The sequence below is a fragment of the Lytechinus variegatus genome, chromosome 16, assembly GCF_018143015.1.
Source record: "Lytechinus variegatus isolate NC3 chromosome 16, Lvar_3.0, whole genome shotgun sequence".
Taxonomy (NCBI): Eukaryota; Metazoa; Echinodermata; class Echinoidea; order Temnopleuroida; family Toxopneustidae; genus Lytechinus; species Lytechinus variegatus.
The window spans coordinates 8,649,659-8,670,921 of NC_054755.1; the positions used below are offsets into that span (position 1 = coordinate 8,649,659).

At 37.3% G+C, this 21,263-nt stretch overlaps 1 protein-coding gene across 2 annotated transcripts; it reads left to right on the forward strand.

Moving 5' to 3' along the window:
* The first annotated feature begins 10,352 nt into the window (after positions 1-10,352).
* Positions 10,353-20,831, forward strand: LOC121429712. Of its 2 annotated transcripts, none has more exons than XM_041626881.1 (8): positions 10,353-10,690; positions 15,057-15,425; positions 15,740-15,969; positions 17,268-17,464; positions 18,121-18,431; positions 18,889-19,141; positions 19,455-19,623; positions 20,099-20,831. In XM_041626881.1, the coding sequence occupies exons 2-8, from the start codon at positions 15,096-15,098 to the stop codon at positions 20,337-20,339; spliced, it is 1,731 nt and encodes a 576-aa protein (XP_041482815.1). In that variant the 5' UTR covers positions 10,353-10,690; positions 15,057-15,095; the 3' UTR covers positions 20,340-20,831. The 2 variants fall into 2 exon arrangements, with proteins under 2 accessions (XP_041482815.1, XP_041482816.1); XM_041626882.1 differs by having other exon boundaries at positions 15,062-15,425.
* Positions 20,832-21,263: the final 432 nt, after the last annotated feature.

A 21,263-nucleotide genomic window follows, 5' to 3' on the forward strand; every position in this document is an offset into this window, starting at 1 on the left:
CAAACAAATGGGGCAGATGATATGAAGAGTTGTGCTTTTCACACTGCATTTCCTTAACCCCATACTATCCTTAACCCCGGACTATCCTCAACCCCATACTATCTATAGCCCCACCGATTTCCCGGGGTTAAGGGAAATATGTGCAGTGTGAAAAGCATATCAGAGAGAGAGAGAGAGTGTGTGTGTGGGGGGGGGGGGCAAAGTTGGTCCCGGTGAGGCAGAGAAATCGATCAATGAAACAATTTTATCATCGATGATACGATTAATAGTTGTAAAAAAACTTAAAAGTTTTTATTAGCGTGTACAGTACTATTCAATTTTTGTATTCTTTGTTTACTTTCTACGGGAAGTTCGATGCTTCTAAAAAGTACAGTAAATTATATTTAATTATTTTATTCCGAATTATTATTTTTTCAAGAGCCAATGGTTTGTGATACGGTTGACTATAAATAATTTTGATTTTATTCCAGGTGTTATTGATGCCTAGAACAAAAATAACAAACGTAATATTATTACACGGGTTCATGAATATATCTTTTTCAAAGTTTAAACTCTGTTTCTTTTTTAATATACAACACTGTGTTATATGAATTTTACAATATGTATGTAAAAGTTTTAACAAGTAGATAATAATCTTAACAACAAAATTTACTTTTTTATTATTCAATTTTCAACAAAGTAAGCATGGCTGTTTAGAATTCCAAACACTCGTTTAACGTTACGGCTACTGGAATGTTCCCAATGTAAGCAGCTTTGTAAAAAAAATGGTGTTTTACTGTGTCCTTGTGAAAAATAGTTTGTAATTATATAAAGCAATTGATATTCTGCATTCTAAATATGAAGTGTAAAAGATGGAATGAGAACCGGTAGACCTTTTTGTAAAGCTTCCAATATATGTTATCTGGTTGAGTTTGCTAAACATAAATTTTTATTTTAGATGTTTAGAAATTTGAACACGTTGTTAAAGCCCGTCACTCTATCGACAAGTTGTTTAAATTTATGCACATTTTTTTATTGTTTGAAATTTTTATGATAAAATGTCTGTAAGCAATATCCGTTAGAGTGACGGCCTGAAACAATGTGTTTCAAACAGCGTTATTAAATTGTATACGGAAACTTTAAGACAATTTTAGATTCTAGTCAAGTCGATGGTAAAAAAGTATGCAACATTACTATGAATTTTTCAATCCATTCAAGTATCTGCATATCAGAAGAAACTGTCAATTATGAATAATCAAAGTATACTTAATGTACACTTATACGCTTTTTTTATGGAAAACAGACATTTAGGTCAAATACATCGGCATATTTATCCTTACAGATAAGAACGGAAAGTTTAAATGGCTTCTCTAATCTGGACACGGAGACTATTTTCTTTTAATCTCGATTTAATAGCCTTCTTATGCCCATATTATGCCAATCTCGTCAGTAGAATAGCATTTCAAACTAATAAATATGTAAAAGATAAGCACTTAAAGACGAAGTTTGCCCTGAAGTACTGTTATTAGTGTTAAAATATAAAGAAAAAATATTCGATGAAACTATACTGATGAAGGTTTGATGAGGATGCGTCAAAGAATTATAGAGTTAAGGTTTTATTCAAATTATTTCTTTGATGGATTTTCATCAAACCTTCACCAATATGCTTGTCTATTTTTTCACTTTTATCAAAACCAACTAACTTTCGGGGTGACCTTCTACTTTAACATTAAAAGCAAGGTGTAGTCTAAGGACGTTGTTCATGTGTGTTAAGCAGGCGGATAAAGAGAGAACTTGCTTGTATATTTTCTACATCATTGTATTCCGATTTGTTTACTAGACGAAGGGGTATATATAGCTATGCTCACCCTGCCATGTGTGACGAAAGCATTTATCAATTTACTTTTCATGTAGAGTGTTTATGAATTATAGGTCTTTTCATTCTTAATAATTATAGACCATAATAAAAACGTCGTTATGAGCATGAAACATACATCAACGCAAATGGCGAAAGTTTAAAAAGTATATACATGCTCAGAAAATGCATGAAATATATGTTCATCGTCATATTGGCGTAATAAGCCAGAAATTTTGAGATGGTCAAACATGGCATAAAAGGGATGGGGCAAAATTAATTAAAGACCTACGAGCGAGCGTAGTGAACGAGCAATACACAAATCTGATTTTGTGATAGATGTTGACATGATATTTAGAAAATATTATCATATTTCAGAGGAGGAGGAGAAAGAGTAGAAGAAGAAGAAAAAGAGATGAAGAAAAAGAAGGAGAAGAAGAAGGTGGAAAATAAGAAATAGAAGACTCATTCGCGATTATTATCAATCTATGCGAGTGAATTTGTATAATGGTTATGCCCATTAGGTTTCATATGCCCATTTGGGTTAATAAATGTATTAACATTTTTTATGCCCGTCTGGAGTAACGTTTTCCGTGTTTTGGTTTTCTCTGTCCCCCTAGTTTGTCTGCAGTTGTTTTAGCTGATACTACATGTAGTTATGAAAATGACACTACCGTAAAATAATGAGGGCTTTGGTATTTGCAAAGTGTTGGTGTAGTATGTATGGTCATTGTGACGAGGATTCTTCTTTTCCCATTCTTCCTTTTCTTGCCCTCGGCTTTTCTTCAGATGTCTTTAAAAATATTATTATTATTATTATTATTTAATAACGTTGTTCTAATTCATTGCATGTGTATCATTATCATCATTATCATTATTATAATTATGAACAATTATATTATTTTGTTATTATTTAGTATTCATTCATTTATTATTATAATTATTATTATTATTTTTTTTTACAAAACTCGAGTCCGAGAAATTGTCAGAGATGTTCCTAATTAAAAGTCGAAGGGACGATTCAGCCATCTTAGTAGATGATGTTTGTCAAATATACACCTGGGTGGTGTTTCATAAAGCTGTTCGTAAAGGTACGCACAACTTTACGAACGAATGGAACATGTTCAGATTCAGATTTTATTTCCAACAGAAATAGCAAATATACAAATCATTTTCATACATTTTAACAAATATTTACAATACATTAATGATAATCATGATAAATAACATATAAAAAAAATACAAAATATTTTATAGAAAAAATTATAACACTTTGGAAAGAAAAGTATCTGTGGAAATGGGGGATTCACTCAAAAGCATAGCTTGTGTAATGTGAACCCCCCTAAAGGAAGAGAATAGAGGAGAGAGAGAGAGAGAGAGACGCAATGGTTGCTATTTGCCTACGAAGATTTACAGAATAGATGAAAAAGAACAGGATAACTCACAGAACAAGACAAAACGAAAAAATAATAAAATAAAAAGAAAAAACAAAACAAAACAGGACGACAAAAGTAGAATAAACGTAAAATAGAATCAGGACAAATTACGACCGAAAAGAGAGGATAAAACAAAATGATGATAAAGACAAAAACATAACTTGAAGTCTGAGAGGAGATGATAACGAGCGGGAATTAGTAATGAAGACCTCGGTATGATTGAAGTAAGAAGTTTTTCAGTTTTCTTTTAAAAGAATGTATGGAAGGGCATTTGAATTATTATGTGTATTCAAATTAATGGAGAGGTCATGGAAGCTTAAAAGTGCCACCGAGATGTTGAGATAATTATCTCGGGAAGTCGACATCTTGATAGCAAAAGATAAGATGACGAGATCCCAGATCTCATCATGTCGACATCTTTTAGAAGAGATGATGAGATGACAAGATCCCGGATCTCATCATGTCAACATCTTTTAGAAGAGATGATGAGATGACAAGATCCCAGATCTCATCATGTCAACATCTTTTAGAAGAGATGATGAGATGACAAGATCCCGGATCTCATCATGTTGACATCTTTTAGAAGAGATGTTGAGATGACAAGATCCCGGATCTCATCATGTCAACATCTTTTAGAAGAGATGATGAGATGACAAGATCCCGGATCTCATCATGTTGACATCTTTTAGAAGAGATGATGAGATGACAAGATCCCGGATCTCATCATGTCAACATCTTTTAGAAGAGATGATGAGATGACAAGATCTTGGATCTCGTCATGTCTACATCTTTAAGAAGAGATGATTAGATGACATGATCATGGATCGAAGATCTTGTCATCTGATCATCTCTTCTACAAGATGTTGACATGATGAGATCCTGGATCTTGTCATCTCATCATCTATTCTACAAGATGTTGACATGATGAGATCCGGGATCTTGTCATCTCATCATCTCTTCTAAAAGATGTCGACATGACGAGATCCGGGATCTTGTCATCTCATCATCTCTTCTACAAGATGTCAACATGATGAGATCCGGGATCTTGTCATCTCATCATCTCTTCTACAAGATGTCAACATGATGAGATCCGGGATCTTGTCATCTCATCATCTCTTCTTAAAGATGTTGACATGATGAGATCCAGGATCTTGTCATCTCATCATCTCTTCTAAAAGATGTTGACATGATGAGATCCGGGATCTTGTCATCTCATCATCTCTTCTAAAAGATGTCGACATGATGAGATCTGGGATCTCGTCATCTTATCTTTTGCTATCAAGATGTCGACTTCCCGAGATAATTATCTCAACATCTCGGTGGCACTTTTAAGCTTCCATAGAGGTCATCATTACTCAAGGAATAAAACGGCACATCAGTTAAAGTATTCACGGAAGTACAGTTAGTGTCTCAACATTCACTACTACTTTCGGCATTGAGTTCCTGTACAGAGATACATAGAAACACGAACACATAAAAACAAATAACGAATTCATAAAAGTTCGAGAGAGGGCAGCATTTAGCAGAAATCTTCGTAGGCAGAGCGGACGAACGCGTCAGAGAGCAAAGATGGTAAACATACATCATTGATAATTACTGGAGAGATGCCCAAAGAAAAAAATCAATATAAGAAATGCAAATGATGAAAAATAACGATAACCCCATACAGGTTGGCAAATAACAAGATTAAGCATATCAATATAAGCAAAATCCATATTGTGGACATGAAAAGAGGCGACAATAATTTTTGCCACGTACAATTGAAAATAGATAAAATTGTTGCTGTTGCTAATTTTGGTAAAGACATGCAAACAGGCAATTTTCTCTGAAAAAAATATACACCAGAGCAATAAATACATAACAAAGGAGAGTACGCTATACCAGGCCAATCAATACCAGTCAGCCAGTCTAAATGTTAAAATTCATGAAAACACAAGAGAAAATTGGCAATGAGCATTTTAAAAGCTTCCATGAAAGCAATGAAAAATACAAGAGCGTCGCTTAGCCAAAGACAAGCTATACTTAAACCGGTCAGGGTCGAACATTCACATTTGAATAAAGCAATCTCAATTGAGTCAAAGTATGTTTAGAGAATGCATTATTATGACATAATCGGGAAAAGGCGTGTAACAAATGTACGATTAGAAACATGCATCAAAGTATTGAACAATGAATAACAAACAACAAAAAAACGGAGATAAAAAAAAGTCGAGGAATACCCATACTAACTAGGGTCTGGTATTCACATATGAACAAGGTACTTTCATGCTTATTAGGAATGGCATTGTTGTTTTCTTTTGTAAATGAATGTGGTAAAAGCTTACAAGCAAAATTATGCAACGATCGCTTGACCAGAACCAAGCATGCAATTTCACTACCCATAACAATTGGGATCTGGAGTTCTGGCCAAATGCATGCTTATATAGAGAAAGTGATCATTGTTGTCATTTTATAAGTATGAACAACAAAGGCATGCAAACAAGGCAATGTATATCGATAAATAGGCGATGGTACATCAATAATGAAATTTTATCAAAACACGCGCGGGAAATCGTTGAAAAGTCATTTCAAGAACAAAATACATTATAACATAAAGCACTGGATAACATTTTGAGGCGCTCATCCAAAACCGAGCGGCGCCCAAAACCAACCGATACTGCCTTTTACATTCAAACTTTAATTACCCCCAATTATAATGCACTGCTTAAGAATGTGGTTGTTATGAACAGGGTAAATGCATGCAAGCGAAACAATTCGTAAGTTGCAATTATATCCAAAGGGAGAATGCATGAAAACACGCGGGAAATTGTGAAACACAAAAGCATTTCCCCAAAACATGCGATAAAGCGCGAGATTGATGAAAGGAACATTATATTACTATGGACATTGCTCGGCCTTGGTTGACTACCTGAATATAGTCACCAAAACCGAGCAATGCCCATACCAACTGGATTCAGGTGTACATAAACAATTACCTCCATACATTCGTTGAAACAGCCCAAAACATGCAATTAAAATATATTATCGCTCAACCAAACCGAGAAATGACCATACCAGTCAAGATTAGGACTGGTGTTCGCAATTTAACATCCTTCAAAACATGTTTTAGAAGAAGCGGTAATTGTCACTTTGAATAAAAGACAATGTAGAGTCATTCGAATAGATCAATCTTATGTATAATTTGGCGATGGCGCTTAAAATACTTTAAACGCGCGGGAAATTGCTTAACAAAAAAAAATCCGAAAGCATGCAATTAAAGCATTATAAAGCATGATTAATGAGCATCGTCCAACCAAAACCCAACGATTCCCAAACAGAGTCACGTTTTTAAAACTGAGCTATAATTATCTTTAATGGAGCCCTGAGAATGTCATCATTGTATTTGAGAAAATGAACAAGGTAATGGCATGCAGTCGAAAATACATTCCTAAGTCTTGCAATTTATTGTACTGGGTGTTTGTTTACTGGGTCGAAAATATACTATGAAAACATTGAGCATTTCCGACAAACGTATAACAAAGCATTAAACATGGTTTAGGTGCAACGCCCAACCAAAGCGACCTACGCTATTTCGCCCAGAAAAGACATTCACATTACTATATATACATACATGTTTTGTTTTTTTTAAGAGAAACCGAAAATTTGAATATGAACAGGGTAAAGGCATGCAAACATGTATAATAACCAATTCATCACATGCAGGAAAACGCATGGGGGCAACGCCCAACCAGAACTGAGCGAAACCCATACCATCCAAGGTTTAGCGTTCACATCTAAATTATGAATTGCCCCCCCCCCCCATCTCATCAAAGGAATGAGATAGTCGTATCACATAAAAAAATACAAACACTCAAATGTATGCATAATGAAGTACATAATAGATGGTATACTTTATTTCAACTTGGCATGTTTACACACGATAATATTACATCAATTTATGTGATGTTGGATGTTTAAAGGTATGCAGTGCATGAGAAGTACAAAACAAAGGGGGGGGGGGGGGTCACAGTGTATGTGATGAGATGGGCAATCTGGTTAAGAGATGCTTTAACAAGCGATGTCAATACGACCCAACTGTAGGGCATGCACATTATTTGAGCAAGAAAATTGCCCTATAAGGAAAATCAATTGTGCAGATGAAAAACCAGGCATATTCATGTCAATTGACATGCAAGTTATTTCTATTTAGAATAAAGGGAGGAACTATGAAAAGTAAAGCTGAATATCAACAGTACTAAACACATCCATTATTCTCTTGTTCATTTTTTCATGGTTATTGAGGGACGAATTATTATTCAATCTTATATAAAGATTGAATTGAAGAGTGTTAAAGGGAAAGCTCACCCCGAAGAAAACCCTGCTGCAAAAATAGCAGAAAAAACAATAAAAAAATACTGGCGAAGGTCTGAGGAAAATCCATCAAAGAGTAAGAAATTTATTAGAGTTCAAAACTCTGGATTTGTGACGTCATAAACGAGCAGCTGCCCCATGTGTTATGTAATATAAAATGTATGAATTTCAAATTTTGTATGGTTCCTGATGACTTAATTTTGTTTTCTTTTCATGATCTGGTGTGAAACGATTTGTCTATTGATATACAAAAGTTACAGTGAAAACCATTTTCAATTTTCTGAGAAAATGACATTTCATTGATTTTTTACCATTCGCTATGTAGGAATGCTGCTCGCACATGACGTCACAAACGAAATAATTGAAATTCTAATAACTTTTCAATTATTTGATGACCTTCTCCCAAACCCCCGGCAATACCCCTCACTATTCCCTCTGCCATCCCCACAACAAACCTTTTGTCAGGGCGAACCTCCCCTTTAAACCCAATTGTGAGGTTTAGTGCCCAGTGAAACATAATTTATAAAATAAGCATAAAAAAAACATGTAGACATAAACGCTATAAGTTTCAAATTTGCATTCAGCAAGCAACATTATGAAATACTTTTTTGGGTTATCATTCATTACAATGAATTTGATAGTTATCAAATTTTCTTACCATCAGTCAGACAGACCAACTAACGTTGTCAGAGACAAACATGAAAATATTTGATTTTACATACATATCAAAATGACAGGTCGACTTATGGAAGGATGAATATTTTCAGTTTAACGGGTAAAAGAGCCTGTCAAATAAACATCGTACTGTGGTCGTGCCATAAATGCAAATTAACAACAACATTCAACTGAGTTAGAGGAGTCAAAAACTATAGCCAAGGTATCGGGAAAACAGTTATTTAAAGTTTTATCAATAGCATGATTAACTGAGAAATACACGAAAAAAAGAAAAAAAAAGAATTGGCATTCGAAAATGCAATGTTCGCTAGGCATAGCGTTTACCTTTTTGGTTGTTGTTGCAAAGTTGAGCTTTTTTGGTTGTTGTTTGCATCTACAGGCACGTTTTGCACGAGAACAAGTGAATTGATACACAGAACTTTCGTCTTGCAAAAACCAATTCAAATAGTAATTTTCTTTTTAATAACGAATATTGACGAATACATCATAATAAAACAAATTCAGATACATTTAAATGAGAAATTTCTGTACTAGGCCCATGCATGATATCCTTGTAATGAATATGTTCTACAGCAAACGACATCGCTTATATAAAAAAAAGGGTTCAGTACAACAAAATGCTGGCACATTCATAGGTCTATTCGTTCCTACAAAAAAATGTTAGTGTTTTTAATTATTTAATTGTCCTTGTTATTTTTTAACGATTTGGACGAATATTGATGATATTGGCTATTTTCCGCCGCATTTCTAAGTCGACTCCCATTCGATGCTTGTATAAGTCACTTGATTATTTCTGCCGCATTTCAAAATCAACTCCTTTTCGATGCGAGTATAAATCAGTTTCTTATGTCTGCTGCATTTTATTGAATCAACTCCTTTATCTGATACTGAAGGTTTTGAAGGTTTAGGTTGATTCTTTCCTTTGCGTTTGGTTTTAGGTTCGTTAGCTTTTCGTAGATTATAAGTAGACTTCTTCGGCGATAAATGTTTACTCATAACGATGAATTTATGTGCCACCAAAATGTAGATTACAAATGCATTTCTCAAAGTAGGTTTGAATTTAGCGGGCAAGAGCTCCCCAGAGACGCGTCCGTTCGCTACGAAGGCATGACGGTAGTCATGTTCTTAATAGGCACTAAATCAGTTACATAGGGATATCACATAGCACACGAAAGGGTCACCAGTCGTGCGTAAAGTCATTCGTATCTTACGAACAGCTTTATGAAACGGGCTCCTGAAATATTACAAAGCCTTTGACCTCTTTTTTTTTGGTGGGGAAGGGGGTTGCTTGTCAGAAAATACTTGCCCCGCTTGATATATTTTTTCAGGTGCGTCACTGCCCATCAAAACAGATGGATGTACATGTATTGAATCCATTTGACACAGAAGATGATTTAATTGCATTATTTTTAAATAGATTTCATTCCATGGAATAGAGTACAGATATCATTTCATTACACATGATATACCTATTATTGTACTCATGCGTTTCCTTACCACTTCCCTCTCAAGTCTTCCGTTTTTAAATCCCCTCTCCCCTTCACCCCCCCCTCTCTCTCTCTCATCCACCTTTCATGATTGTCATTGTACAATACGAAGGACAGTTAATGCTTCGTATTGTCTCGGCAATAATCGGTCGCTTGGGGACCTAGTTACATAACCATTTTCTTGAAGTCTGAAAATCCATCAGCTCCACAAAACTTGACAAAAGGGGAAACCTGTTTCGTGATTCATTCGCTCTAGATTATTGTTAAGAGATACTGGGAAGTCTTCGTTCCTTGTAATATTCATTATAACTAACATCAGCACTGATTAGAATATCCATAGGACGAGTCCATTATTTAAATTGTGTAAACTGTTAAAAATAAAAATCGGAAAGTTTTGTCGTCAGAAACAATGCTACTTTGTTGGCTCAAGATTATAGGCCTACAGATTTTTGGTTCGTCTCAAATACTTCAAAAATAAATTACAGTCACTTTTAATAAGAAAGCAAGAATCATCCGCATGTGTTTAATTATACGCTTGATGTCGATAAATTTCACACCCCTCAGACGAATGTAGTTGTCCATGAGGTCGTCGAGTTTCATCTGGTGCGAGGATCCAAGCCTGGATGTTTTCATATTTTTAGCCAGAATATCGGACTAGATTTGGTCAGTAGTCGGAATTTATAAAATAGGCCTACTCAACAAAGGAAAGTGGAAAGCAGAAAAAATATTTGGATCTTCATCAAATGCTTACAAAGAAAAAAAAACGGTTTCTCTCAGAAGGTTGATTTCTCGTTGATATTCAGTGAGTACATTCGCAAGTTTTGGGCGCCCCTCCTTTTCATTAAATGAGAGAAGATACTTCGCATCAGTAATCAAACAACCTTAAATCACCGTCCAAGCTGAGTTCGGTAAGTATGACGCTCCTTAAGTTTTTTTAATTGAAAAGGAATTAATGAATATTCAAATCCTTTTCTGTTTTGGTACTCGATAGTTGATGTATATATACACATGTATATAACATGACTGTGGATCTCAATGCCTTGGCATTCTGCACAAACATTTTTTCTGGGGAAGGGGACAGCAGCATGGCGTATTATGTGCAAGAAATTTGAAACTCGCGAGCGAGCCAGGGATTTTTTTTGCGTTTTTAAAATGATAATCTAATTTACTGACAGAGTATGACATCGTAACCACCAAATTAATGATATCACATTTCATCCTTTTTCATGTATTTTCTCCTTTGTATTTCTTGGTGGGACCTTACGTCGGAGACAGTGACCCAAAGCCCTCACCGCCACCCCATCTTCTTATGTTGATTTGAGTGGCGATTGGTCATCTTTGACTATTGTCGTCATTGACTCTATCTATAAAATCTCACTTCTCACATAATGATATTATTACCAATATGATGTATACATAATTATATGAAATATTTTTCTTGTGCATCCTTCTAATATGACAAAAATAATTACAGTATCAACAAAAGTTTGTCGTAACTCTTGTTAAAAGGGCATACAATTATATCAAACCAATATTCACCAAAAACTATCTTATATACGGTACGATGTGAAAGCCTATATGTAGTATCCCTAGCAGTTGAGTCTTGGAACTCTTGTTGGAATGCTCCCCGGGGAGTGGAGAAGGTGCATACATTGTATGCGGGCATGCAAGGATCCGATGACCGGGATAATAATATATCTGTAAAGCGCTTAGAGACGTCGTTCCGATGTATTAAGCGCTATATAAATGCGGAATATTATTATCATTACTCCATGTGAATACTAGAAATGGTACCCGAGAAAAGAAAATTTAGGAGGGAAAAACATTTCTGTGTAGGTCTAAATGAAGGTCACCACTTGCAGAAGCGAAAAAAAAACCAGTCTCCTACATTTTGTCGGGGGAGGGGGCAGCACCCCTGCCCCACAGATAAAACAGTGGTGTATATAAGCCACTAACTGAATACAGAAATACAGCTTTATTTTCCTGGGTAAGCATGATTATCATTATAGCACACGATGGGTTAAGACATATTGTAATAGTGGAAAATGTTCCGTGTATTCCATCAAAACTGAATGTTTGTTGATATTGGCACTGATCTCGCACATGATATATGCCATCTGAACAATAACTTCGTCATGTTCGTCGGGACTTCTCACATGGACCTACAACTTCTAATAAATAGGCGGTTTTGAAATCATAACTATTATTACGATCGGGCCAATAAAATTTGCACCACCAGCACCGATGGAGAAGGGTGGGGGAAACATAAGTTTTAAGATTTTTTTTAATTTTTGTTTCTGTAGACAGGATTTTTTAACGATTGCATGCGGAAATAGCGTTGATCTTTGATCGTTTCCTTTTTGTTAGTTGCCAGAAATATTTGCCCCCCCCCCGAAAGTCACTATTTTGCCACCTATTATATCATCTGACGTTGACTGGGGGACCAATTTGATCGATCTTTTTTCATCCAACAGTTTTCAGATCTGAAAATTTGCTTTGATTTTGTTGAGTTGTCAGAAACTTTTACTGTGGTAACAGTCGGCTAAATCAGGACTTGTCAGATGAACGTCCGTATGGCAAGCGGTTTTAGCATTTAATCCTATTTCTTGATATAGGATATCAAGAAATAGGATTAAATGCTAAAACGGCTTGCCATACGCCCGACAAGTCATTTGATGAAAGTTTCGCTTTCCAGGAAGGCGAAAAATTGAAGGTTCAATCGTTTTCTCATTTAGTTTTAACCTCAATTCAGTTTCAGCTTGAAATCAGCGCAGTGGGCTATTTCTTGAACTCAACTATATTCATGATATTTGTAGATATTTTAACTGGTAAGTCATTGGAATTCGATCAGGCCTTTTTAAATTAGAACTGATTAAAAAAACGTAAAGCAGTGATGACGAATGGTGGAAATCAGGAGCGGGAAGGCAAGATGGAAGAGGGGGGGGTGGTAGGTATAATGGGCTAATATTTTACTTTGACTGACACAGCGAGTCGTGTACTTGTTCAATTTTTTTTATTCAATTTAGAGTTTCACTGGAGGTGTGTGTTATGTGGGATTAGGTGCATGTGGAGTATATTTTATGTGTGTGTATGTGCGTTTACTGCAATAAATCATCATACAAAAATAATGTAAACTTGTACGGATCTATGAAAATATTTTCGTAAACCACGCGGGGACGGGGGTTTCCCATCAAGCTGAGAGGAAACGTTAATATGAACATGAACCTACTAGGAGGTCCGTGATAAGAATAATAGTCAAATGAGGGGCCACAGGACTGTGGAGTGGGGCAGGGGCGAATACCCCAAATATATATACCCCAGAAGTGGTAACAGGAAGGAGAAAAGCATGGCCCTGGAAAGAGGGATCAAAATCACTGTTGGGAAGGACCCTCTCCTTTTTTTTTCGTTTTTTCTTACTTTTACTTGGCAAACTTTTTTTTAAACAAACCAGCACCCCTCGTTAACGATCATATTAACGTTTCCTCCCAAGCCCCTGCAGAAGATGGAAGATGGGGAAAGATCAGTATACTCATAAGGTAACTCTTCAGTACTGAGACACCTGAATCCTGCATGGCGCTGTCCCGGATTACCCCCCCCCCCCCTCACACACATACCCTTTCCCATCAGGACTCCAAAAATGAAGGTTCTGTCTTGGCACGAACAGCTCTTGACTGACCCCGTCTTGGAGGCTAATAAAATATTGTTCATAAATCGAGCTATCGGCAATGACATACGATGTAATTTCCTTCCGTCTTCGTGAGTGGCATGTCCCATGACCTCACTTAAAGACAATCCGAGTCACCGGATTCAACGATCTGTCCCCCGAAGCTTTACTTTTACTAAAGTGATGAACGAAGAACCAATTAGAAAGGAAATGTGTAAAGAAGACCCAGTTGCACGAGACATTGTGCAGGGAATGTGACAGTGATATTAATAAAGAAATAGAATTTAGATCATTACTTGACCTGTGCTCTCTCTCTCTTAACATCAGAAAAAGAAGGCAGTGGGTTTCTTGAAAGAAGCAATTGAAAGTACTATAAAACCTTTACAATATGGTCTCAAATACTATCAAACATTCAACACTGTCTGTTTTCTGCGCGCTTCGCGCACAATTTTCTGTATTATAATATTCATTCGAAATTGAAGGGAGGCGTTTCGCTTCGAAGGTTCGGAAGTCAGAATATACCCCCCCCCACACACACACAAAAAAAAAAGACCACGAAAACTTAGGCTTTGGGATTCCAAGAGCTGGTGACCCCGGAACAAATCACAACAGTGATATTGTTTTTTACATAATAAATTTCTTTTCGAGAGAGAGAGAAAAATGAAGGAAATGAATTCGACTGGAAAAGGTGAATTTGAAAAGTAACATTGAAACTCGATTTGACCTTTCAACATCATATCCCACATTCCATTCCGTTTTCCGTTTACGTGGTATCGCTTTAATGCAACTGCGGCCAAATTTTCTCTGATAGCTATCTAGTCAAAATAATGTAAAGTTTAAGTTAACTTGGCATCAACTGAAAATATTCTTAAATAATCACTTAATACCACCCAGACTGATGATTAAATTAATGGAGTGAAATAATTCTTCTTTTAAATTGTGAATATTTATATGTTGAATGATTTATACAACAATCTCTTGTCGTGATTGTAATGCTTTCAAGGTATTACGGTAATCGGAAATAAAAGCTGATGATAATTTTATAACCTTGCCTTTTCTGACTCATACAAGGACTGATACAAAGGAACCATGGTATTGCAGGCGGAGAAGATATCAAATACGTCACGAAGGACATTGTGATGACCATGTTCTAAACAGCGATATTTAGTTACCTAGAGAGCGTGAGAATAAAAGAACACAGATAAAATGAACTGGGAACGAAGTAGAAAAGGGCCAAAGAAAGAATAGGGGTGAGGGTCAAAGGAGGGGTTGAGAAAGAGATATAGATGAAGAGAAAGGGGGAGAGGAGGAATAAGTCAGATATAATAATTATAAAAGATATAAATATGAGATTAAAAAATATAACAATTTGAACATACTTGTAATTTCTACATTGTACAGCTTGCCCGAATGTGACTCTAGCTACTACCAAATAATTTCAAGGTCATTTTGGACGTATACCTCAGTTTTCTTGGTAATATGATATTGTAACATATTAATGAAGATAAATCAATTCGTATTATAAAAACCTACTCTGAAGTATAAACCCAATAATATATATATAAAGCAATCGCTACTAACTATTGCTGATTTTCTTTTATCATTTTAAGTGTAGAGCACAACTGAGTGCTTTCTGCCCTTGACCGGAGATGGCGCCCTGGTTCTATCAGCTCATCTCTTCTGTCCCACTCCTCTGCATCGTTGGCCTCACCCTGGGCTATGTTCCCGTCAACGAGCGACCCGTGCGCATCCCTGATCGGACCCGCCCCATCGACCGCCCATCGCCGATCTCTCGTTATCCTTCAAGGCCGCTATCCCATCAGCCGGGGCCGAGCATCCGGAGCACATCCACATCCAACTTTCCTTTCCTTGTGATGGCCGGCGTCAACAGACGTCTGGATGCTCTGGAGGTCCGCAACACGGACACAGAAAGGGAAGTCGACGAGTTGTCAGTGACAGTCTCTGAAGTACAAGACCAGGTATGCTTCTTCTCCTTTATTTCTATTGATTGATTGTATCTTTGAGCCATTGGCCACTCCATCAAATCGAACATCCCATTCTACTGCACCCCGCCCTCATTTAACTAACCCTCTCTTGGATATACCTAGGTGGTTATTTTGTCGACCAGTACAGTGGCAGTGGCATTTGCACCCTTAGGAGATTTAATAACCCTCTATGCTCTAGCTGAAGAAGTCTAATACAGACAGACGCTACCAAACAGTGCCTACCAACCGTTAATATACATAATCATTAATCATGTAAATGGCATTTCCCTTCTCCTCAATGTTCGTAGATCGAGGAACTTCATACTAGGATGTCAGAAGAGCACCCTCCACAACCTCAAGCTTTCTCAGAGCTCCGCTCAGCCAATGTGGACCTAGAGACACGCGTATCCAAGCTGGAGGCCGAGAACGAGGAGCTTCGAGAATTCCTTGTATCCTTTGAGCTGTTCTTCAACAGGCTGATGAGTGCTGATCCTGCTGCCTACGATCCCAATGATTCACCACCTAGGAGACTGTCTAGGTAATCATGATAGAGAGTTTTCGCTCTGCGACATACGGAAGTTTTAGGAACAGAGATAATGTATTGCCATATATGCCCTTCATGACAAACAACAACCAAGGAGTCTTTGTCCCTGAAATGCCACCGCGCTGTAAAAGGCTGCGGGACTAAAGCCAGGGTAATAATATCCAATGAAGCGCATAGGGACGCATTGGCAGTGATATGCCCTATATACATGACAATGTTGGTATTATTATTATTTGTCGAAAATTGGTGAATAAAATCAGCAATTTTGTTCCTAACTCTGGACAACCGACATGATTTTATTTGCAATTTTTCGGAAAACTTTGGAAGAAATTGCTTTGTCTGTTCACAAATTTTGGACAAAGGCCTCCAGTTGTTTTTTGTCAATTGACGGGCATTTTCAACACGTAATTCTGCATTCTCCAAGTCCCTAGTGACGCAGTCACACCGGCAAGACCGACCTCAGGCAGCCCAAAGCTATTACAGTATTTTCAATGGCGTATTATAAGTCGGCTTGGAGTTGGTTTCGTCGGTGTGACCGTAGCTTGAGCATAGAGTAGTTCCGTGATCTTTCCAGGCGCAGATCTGGGAAGGGGGTGCGAATATGTGGGCGCACCGGTAAAACTTGAGAATCTAATGGTAAAGCAAGTGTAATGCTTTCACAAAATTGCACACCCGTAAAGTTTGAAATGCTTTATTACGCATCTTCTAAGATGAGGGATGCTCTTTTTTTCTTTCTTTCTTTCTTTCTGTCTTTATCTAATTATTTGTTTATTTATGTATTTATTGTCAAAGTTGTCGTGGACGAAATGTCCATCATTTTGGACTATTGACCTTTTTGAAAGTCCGACTCTGGATCCGCGCCTACTTGCCTTTCTTTTTCATTCGATTTTCAGCTGTTACAGTCATGATACGTTCGGCCTTAATACAACTATACACGTATTGCCTTAAATAGTCATATATGACTGAAAAGCCGTTCAACATAACCAAAGGAAAAAAAACCCTCTAGATGTATGTCAAGTACTAGAATTCTGCTTGTTGCATCTCAGATCTACAGGCGGATTCGCTGAATATTATGCATGTATAATTAACGTCCTATACTTTCCTAGGTAAATACCAGCTTGGCGTTTACCAGCGAAAGCTGTCCTGCCGAGTTTCCTAGGGAGTTACCATAAACAGAAACAGAAACTTTCTAGCTATGGTAAAGGTTACATTCATAAAACTTAATTTTTGCCCATTGTGCAGCTTGATTTGTTTTGTGTTTACATATAACTACATCGCCTCTGTGTCTTCAGGCTTCATCAGTATTTGGGCAACGCCGAAGCAGAGCTGATCGATGTCAGTAGACCTACCTTACTGACCACCCGTAATGTCGACGACGTGATCGAGCAGGACAACATCGACGACGTCCCGACAGCTGGGAAGATTCCGGAAGTCATCGATCACTGGGAAACCGTGCAAATCTCCGTCGCCAGGAATCAAAATGCTACCGGTAATGCCAACGTGATAGCCGATAATGTAGACATATCTATATACTATACCTACCACTTAGAGATTACGTTAATTCATTTTATTTAAATTTCAAAATAATCATAAAGAAAGGATGGTCGAAAGAAAAGCACTTTTCAAAACTATCGAACCATCGCGAAATACATTCAGAAAAAACGATGATCTCAATACTATATATTCCTTGTTGATGTTAACATGGTTTATAATTGTATTAAAGAAGCAAGCAACCCACCATGCAACCAATCAATCAATCATTCAATCAACAATTAGTGATATTGAAACTACAAGAGCGCACAGGGTTACTGAAATACATATAACATTTCCATTTAATGTAGGATAAAAGAGCTCTGTTGATTGAATGCCCTGCTCAAGGGCATAAGTGCCATGGTGTATGCTGCCATGTGTCTTTGTTTGTTTTTTGTTTGATTTTTTGTATATTAATAAGCCTTTTAAATTTTCAGAGAATGTTTGCCATACTCCTAAGATGGCTTATGCAGCTGATTCCCTCGGTGTGTTAACTGAATTATAATAATTACATTTTAGACATTTAACATTTCGTCAAGATGAATGTGGAATATTAAAACAAACCAACATACAAATGTTTGCGACTGTTTTCTCATTCATGATCTCACTATGAAGGTTCCTTGAACCCCACCCGAAAAGGGACCCCATCCAGGGTTGCCCCTCGACCTGCTCCAGGCATGACCATGACATCACAAGGAGTGGATTCCTCAAGGGTGTCTCAGTCTCCAGAAAGAGGATCGGGTGTCCATCTCTCGACCCTTGAGGCTGACCGGCTGGCTGTGGCGCTGGAGCAGCTGGAGACCCGAAACCAAGAGCTCACCACACGGCTACAGACCCTCGAGAGAAAATCTTCCGATGAGGGCGCCTTCACCTCTCAAGCCTTTGGAACGTCTTCAAACGTGAACGCAAATGCTGTCACAGAAGAGGTACGACATGAAAATGATTATTTTTAGCACGCTCATTGTTGTTTTATTTTGATAAAGTTGTCAGTATTGTAACAACGCCCTTAAGTGTTCCTTATATATAAACTGTATAATTATGTTATGTGCTAGATATTAGTTAGATCAAGATCGGTCATGATAATTATAAAATTGGCATTGGTTTCAGATATCTCGCGACATGATTGCTCACTGAATAACTTAATTATACTTGGCTTAAAGTTCGAGATTCGTCCACCATCAAGTCAAAGTATATGTCGTGTAATAAAATTAATGTGAAAAATTATCATAACAATTGCCATAATAATACTGATCATCATATAAATTCACATGGTAAGCTAAGTGATATAACGTAAGCAACAAGAACGACAAAAATCAACAACAACAAGACAAGCAACGGTTTTTTTAATCACTTTACCAAAAATTATATTTCCTCTTCTGCAAGCTCCTGAACAAGGTGGAAATTCTCGAGCAAGTGGTTGCGCTTCAAGCCTCATCTCTTCTGGAGGACACACCTACTGCAGATGCTGTCCGCCCAAGAGATCCGGGAGCAATCACCGGCTCCAAGGTTTATTCAGCGAGGGATTCATCGGGCGATGGAGCCACCAGGAGCAGGGTATCCTCCACCAGTATGAAGCAGGAGGATGTTGCTATCATGCAGGGAGTACTGCAGGAGGCGCGTCGGTCCGGATCATCATGTAAGTATACACTGTCAGAAATGCCAATTTTTTTTTAATGAGAAACAGTAAATTTTCCCGCCAAGTTATACCATTAATTATGGCGTCGAATTTCTTTTATTGTTTGCGACATTTTTTAGATATAAATTAGGCATTATAGACCATATAGATTCAGCCATAAAAATGTTATAACAAACTATTGTTCATGGAAAAATACTACTTTCTTTAACATAACAACGAAGGAAAATTAAAAGATTTTCCTTTTTTTCCTATAATATAATACGTATTTATTGAACTCTCAACATTATTTCAAAGTTTTATTTTCCGTTTGCAGCTTCCAGGAAAAGTGCGTTCTCGGTTGCCAGGACAACGCCTTTGTTAGGCTCAGACGATCACCAGCAAGTTGAATTCGATCACGTCTTCGTAAACAAGGGGCGGGATTTTGCCCAAAGAAATAGTACATTCATCTGCGAAAGGCCGGGCTTCTATTTCATCACGTTTCAGTAAGTAGTTTTGCTTTAATAGTCGGTGATGTTCACCCATGCAGGCGCCCCCCCCCCCCCTTCATCCATCATGAATATACAAATAAACTCACCTTAAAAAAAGATTATTTGCAGTGGAACCTCATGGTCGGACTCTCTCCTCCCCGTTCTTTCCTCTTATTAAATTTGAAGAAGGGTTCGAGTTGAAGAGAAAAAAATTAGAGGGGGAGGAAATATGAGAAAGACAAAGATAATGTGCAAAATTGTGTGAACATCTAGCAAGTTTGGTGTTTCTTCGGAATGGAATGCAATATACGGCAAAACTTAGCGATTATATAGGCCCATCATGCCTCAGAATTTGAAAGATCGGAGTTAAATAACACAGCGCTTCTGTCATATATGCGGGTGAATTAAAATCTAATGAAAATCACCGTCGCGATGACGTCCAGTTTTTGTTGTCGTTTTTAAAATTCTTTGTCTTCTTTATCCCCGTCAGTCTTCGGTCATACGATGGGCTCTACCTTGGGGTCAGTCTCATGAAGAACGACGAGATCGTCAGCGCCATCTTCACCGACGCCCACCAGAGGAACGTGATGGAAGGACAGAGCGTCATTCTCCACCTGGAGCCCGGCGACGCCCTCTATCTCCTCCTCGGTCCCTCACCCGACTTCGGCCTGCACAGCAACCATCGTAAATATGTCACATTCAGCGGATTCATGATCTACGGCGGCTACTGAAATGTAAATTTAAAGCCAGGGTGTTAAAACTGACGCCAGTAGGTGTTCCTAGATGACAATATCCTGAGGTGTTTAAGTTACACCCTAGAGATTGAACATCACACCATAGCGTGGAAAAGTAACAACCAAACGCGTTGCAAGAAAACACCAATAAATGGCGAACTAACACCAACTATTTAGCACCGGAATAAAATAAAGGTGTTGCTCTTTACAAACACCTCACCAACACCGCCATTTTTGCTGTGATAGACATGATAATTAGTCGACTCATGCTGTTGACGGATTTTGACATCGGACTTGTATATAAGGAAATTATTGCATAAGCTGAATAATCAGTGAAAACGATGCGTGACAAAAATATAGCATTTATTTGGCAAGGATAGATAAAACTTCGTTATAACAGTAAACTGGCCATAAATTTTGTGTGCTTTATTTTAAATCTTCTTTTTATATTTAAATGCAAGTATGTAAATAAAGATTTTGCTAATACCAGTGGTTCGTGCTTCTGCTTTGTTGTACAGTGTCACACGTTGCATGCACCATTACAATAAATGATATATTCGCTTTGATATTAACCTCCGTTTAAACAGGAAGTGTTATAACACTTCCCTGGTAAAAAGGTGCAATAAGTAATTAGCGATTTTGAATAATTAGGGGCTTTTATATTATTTATTTTGAATACTTATATACAGTAGTTTTATTCTTTGTTCAACGAATTTCCAATTTAGGGTTGTAAGAAATGTACATTGGGGTGTGTTATAATCCTTATTTAATATCAATCTCGCATATCTATTTCATATTTTTTTGTACTTTGGACAACTTCCCCATGCAGTGCAACAATAATCAATATGTTTCTGTTTCTGTTTGTGGTAACTCCCGTAGGAACTCGGCAGGACAGCATTCTGCTGGTAAACGTCAAGCTGG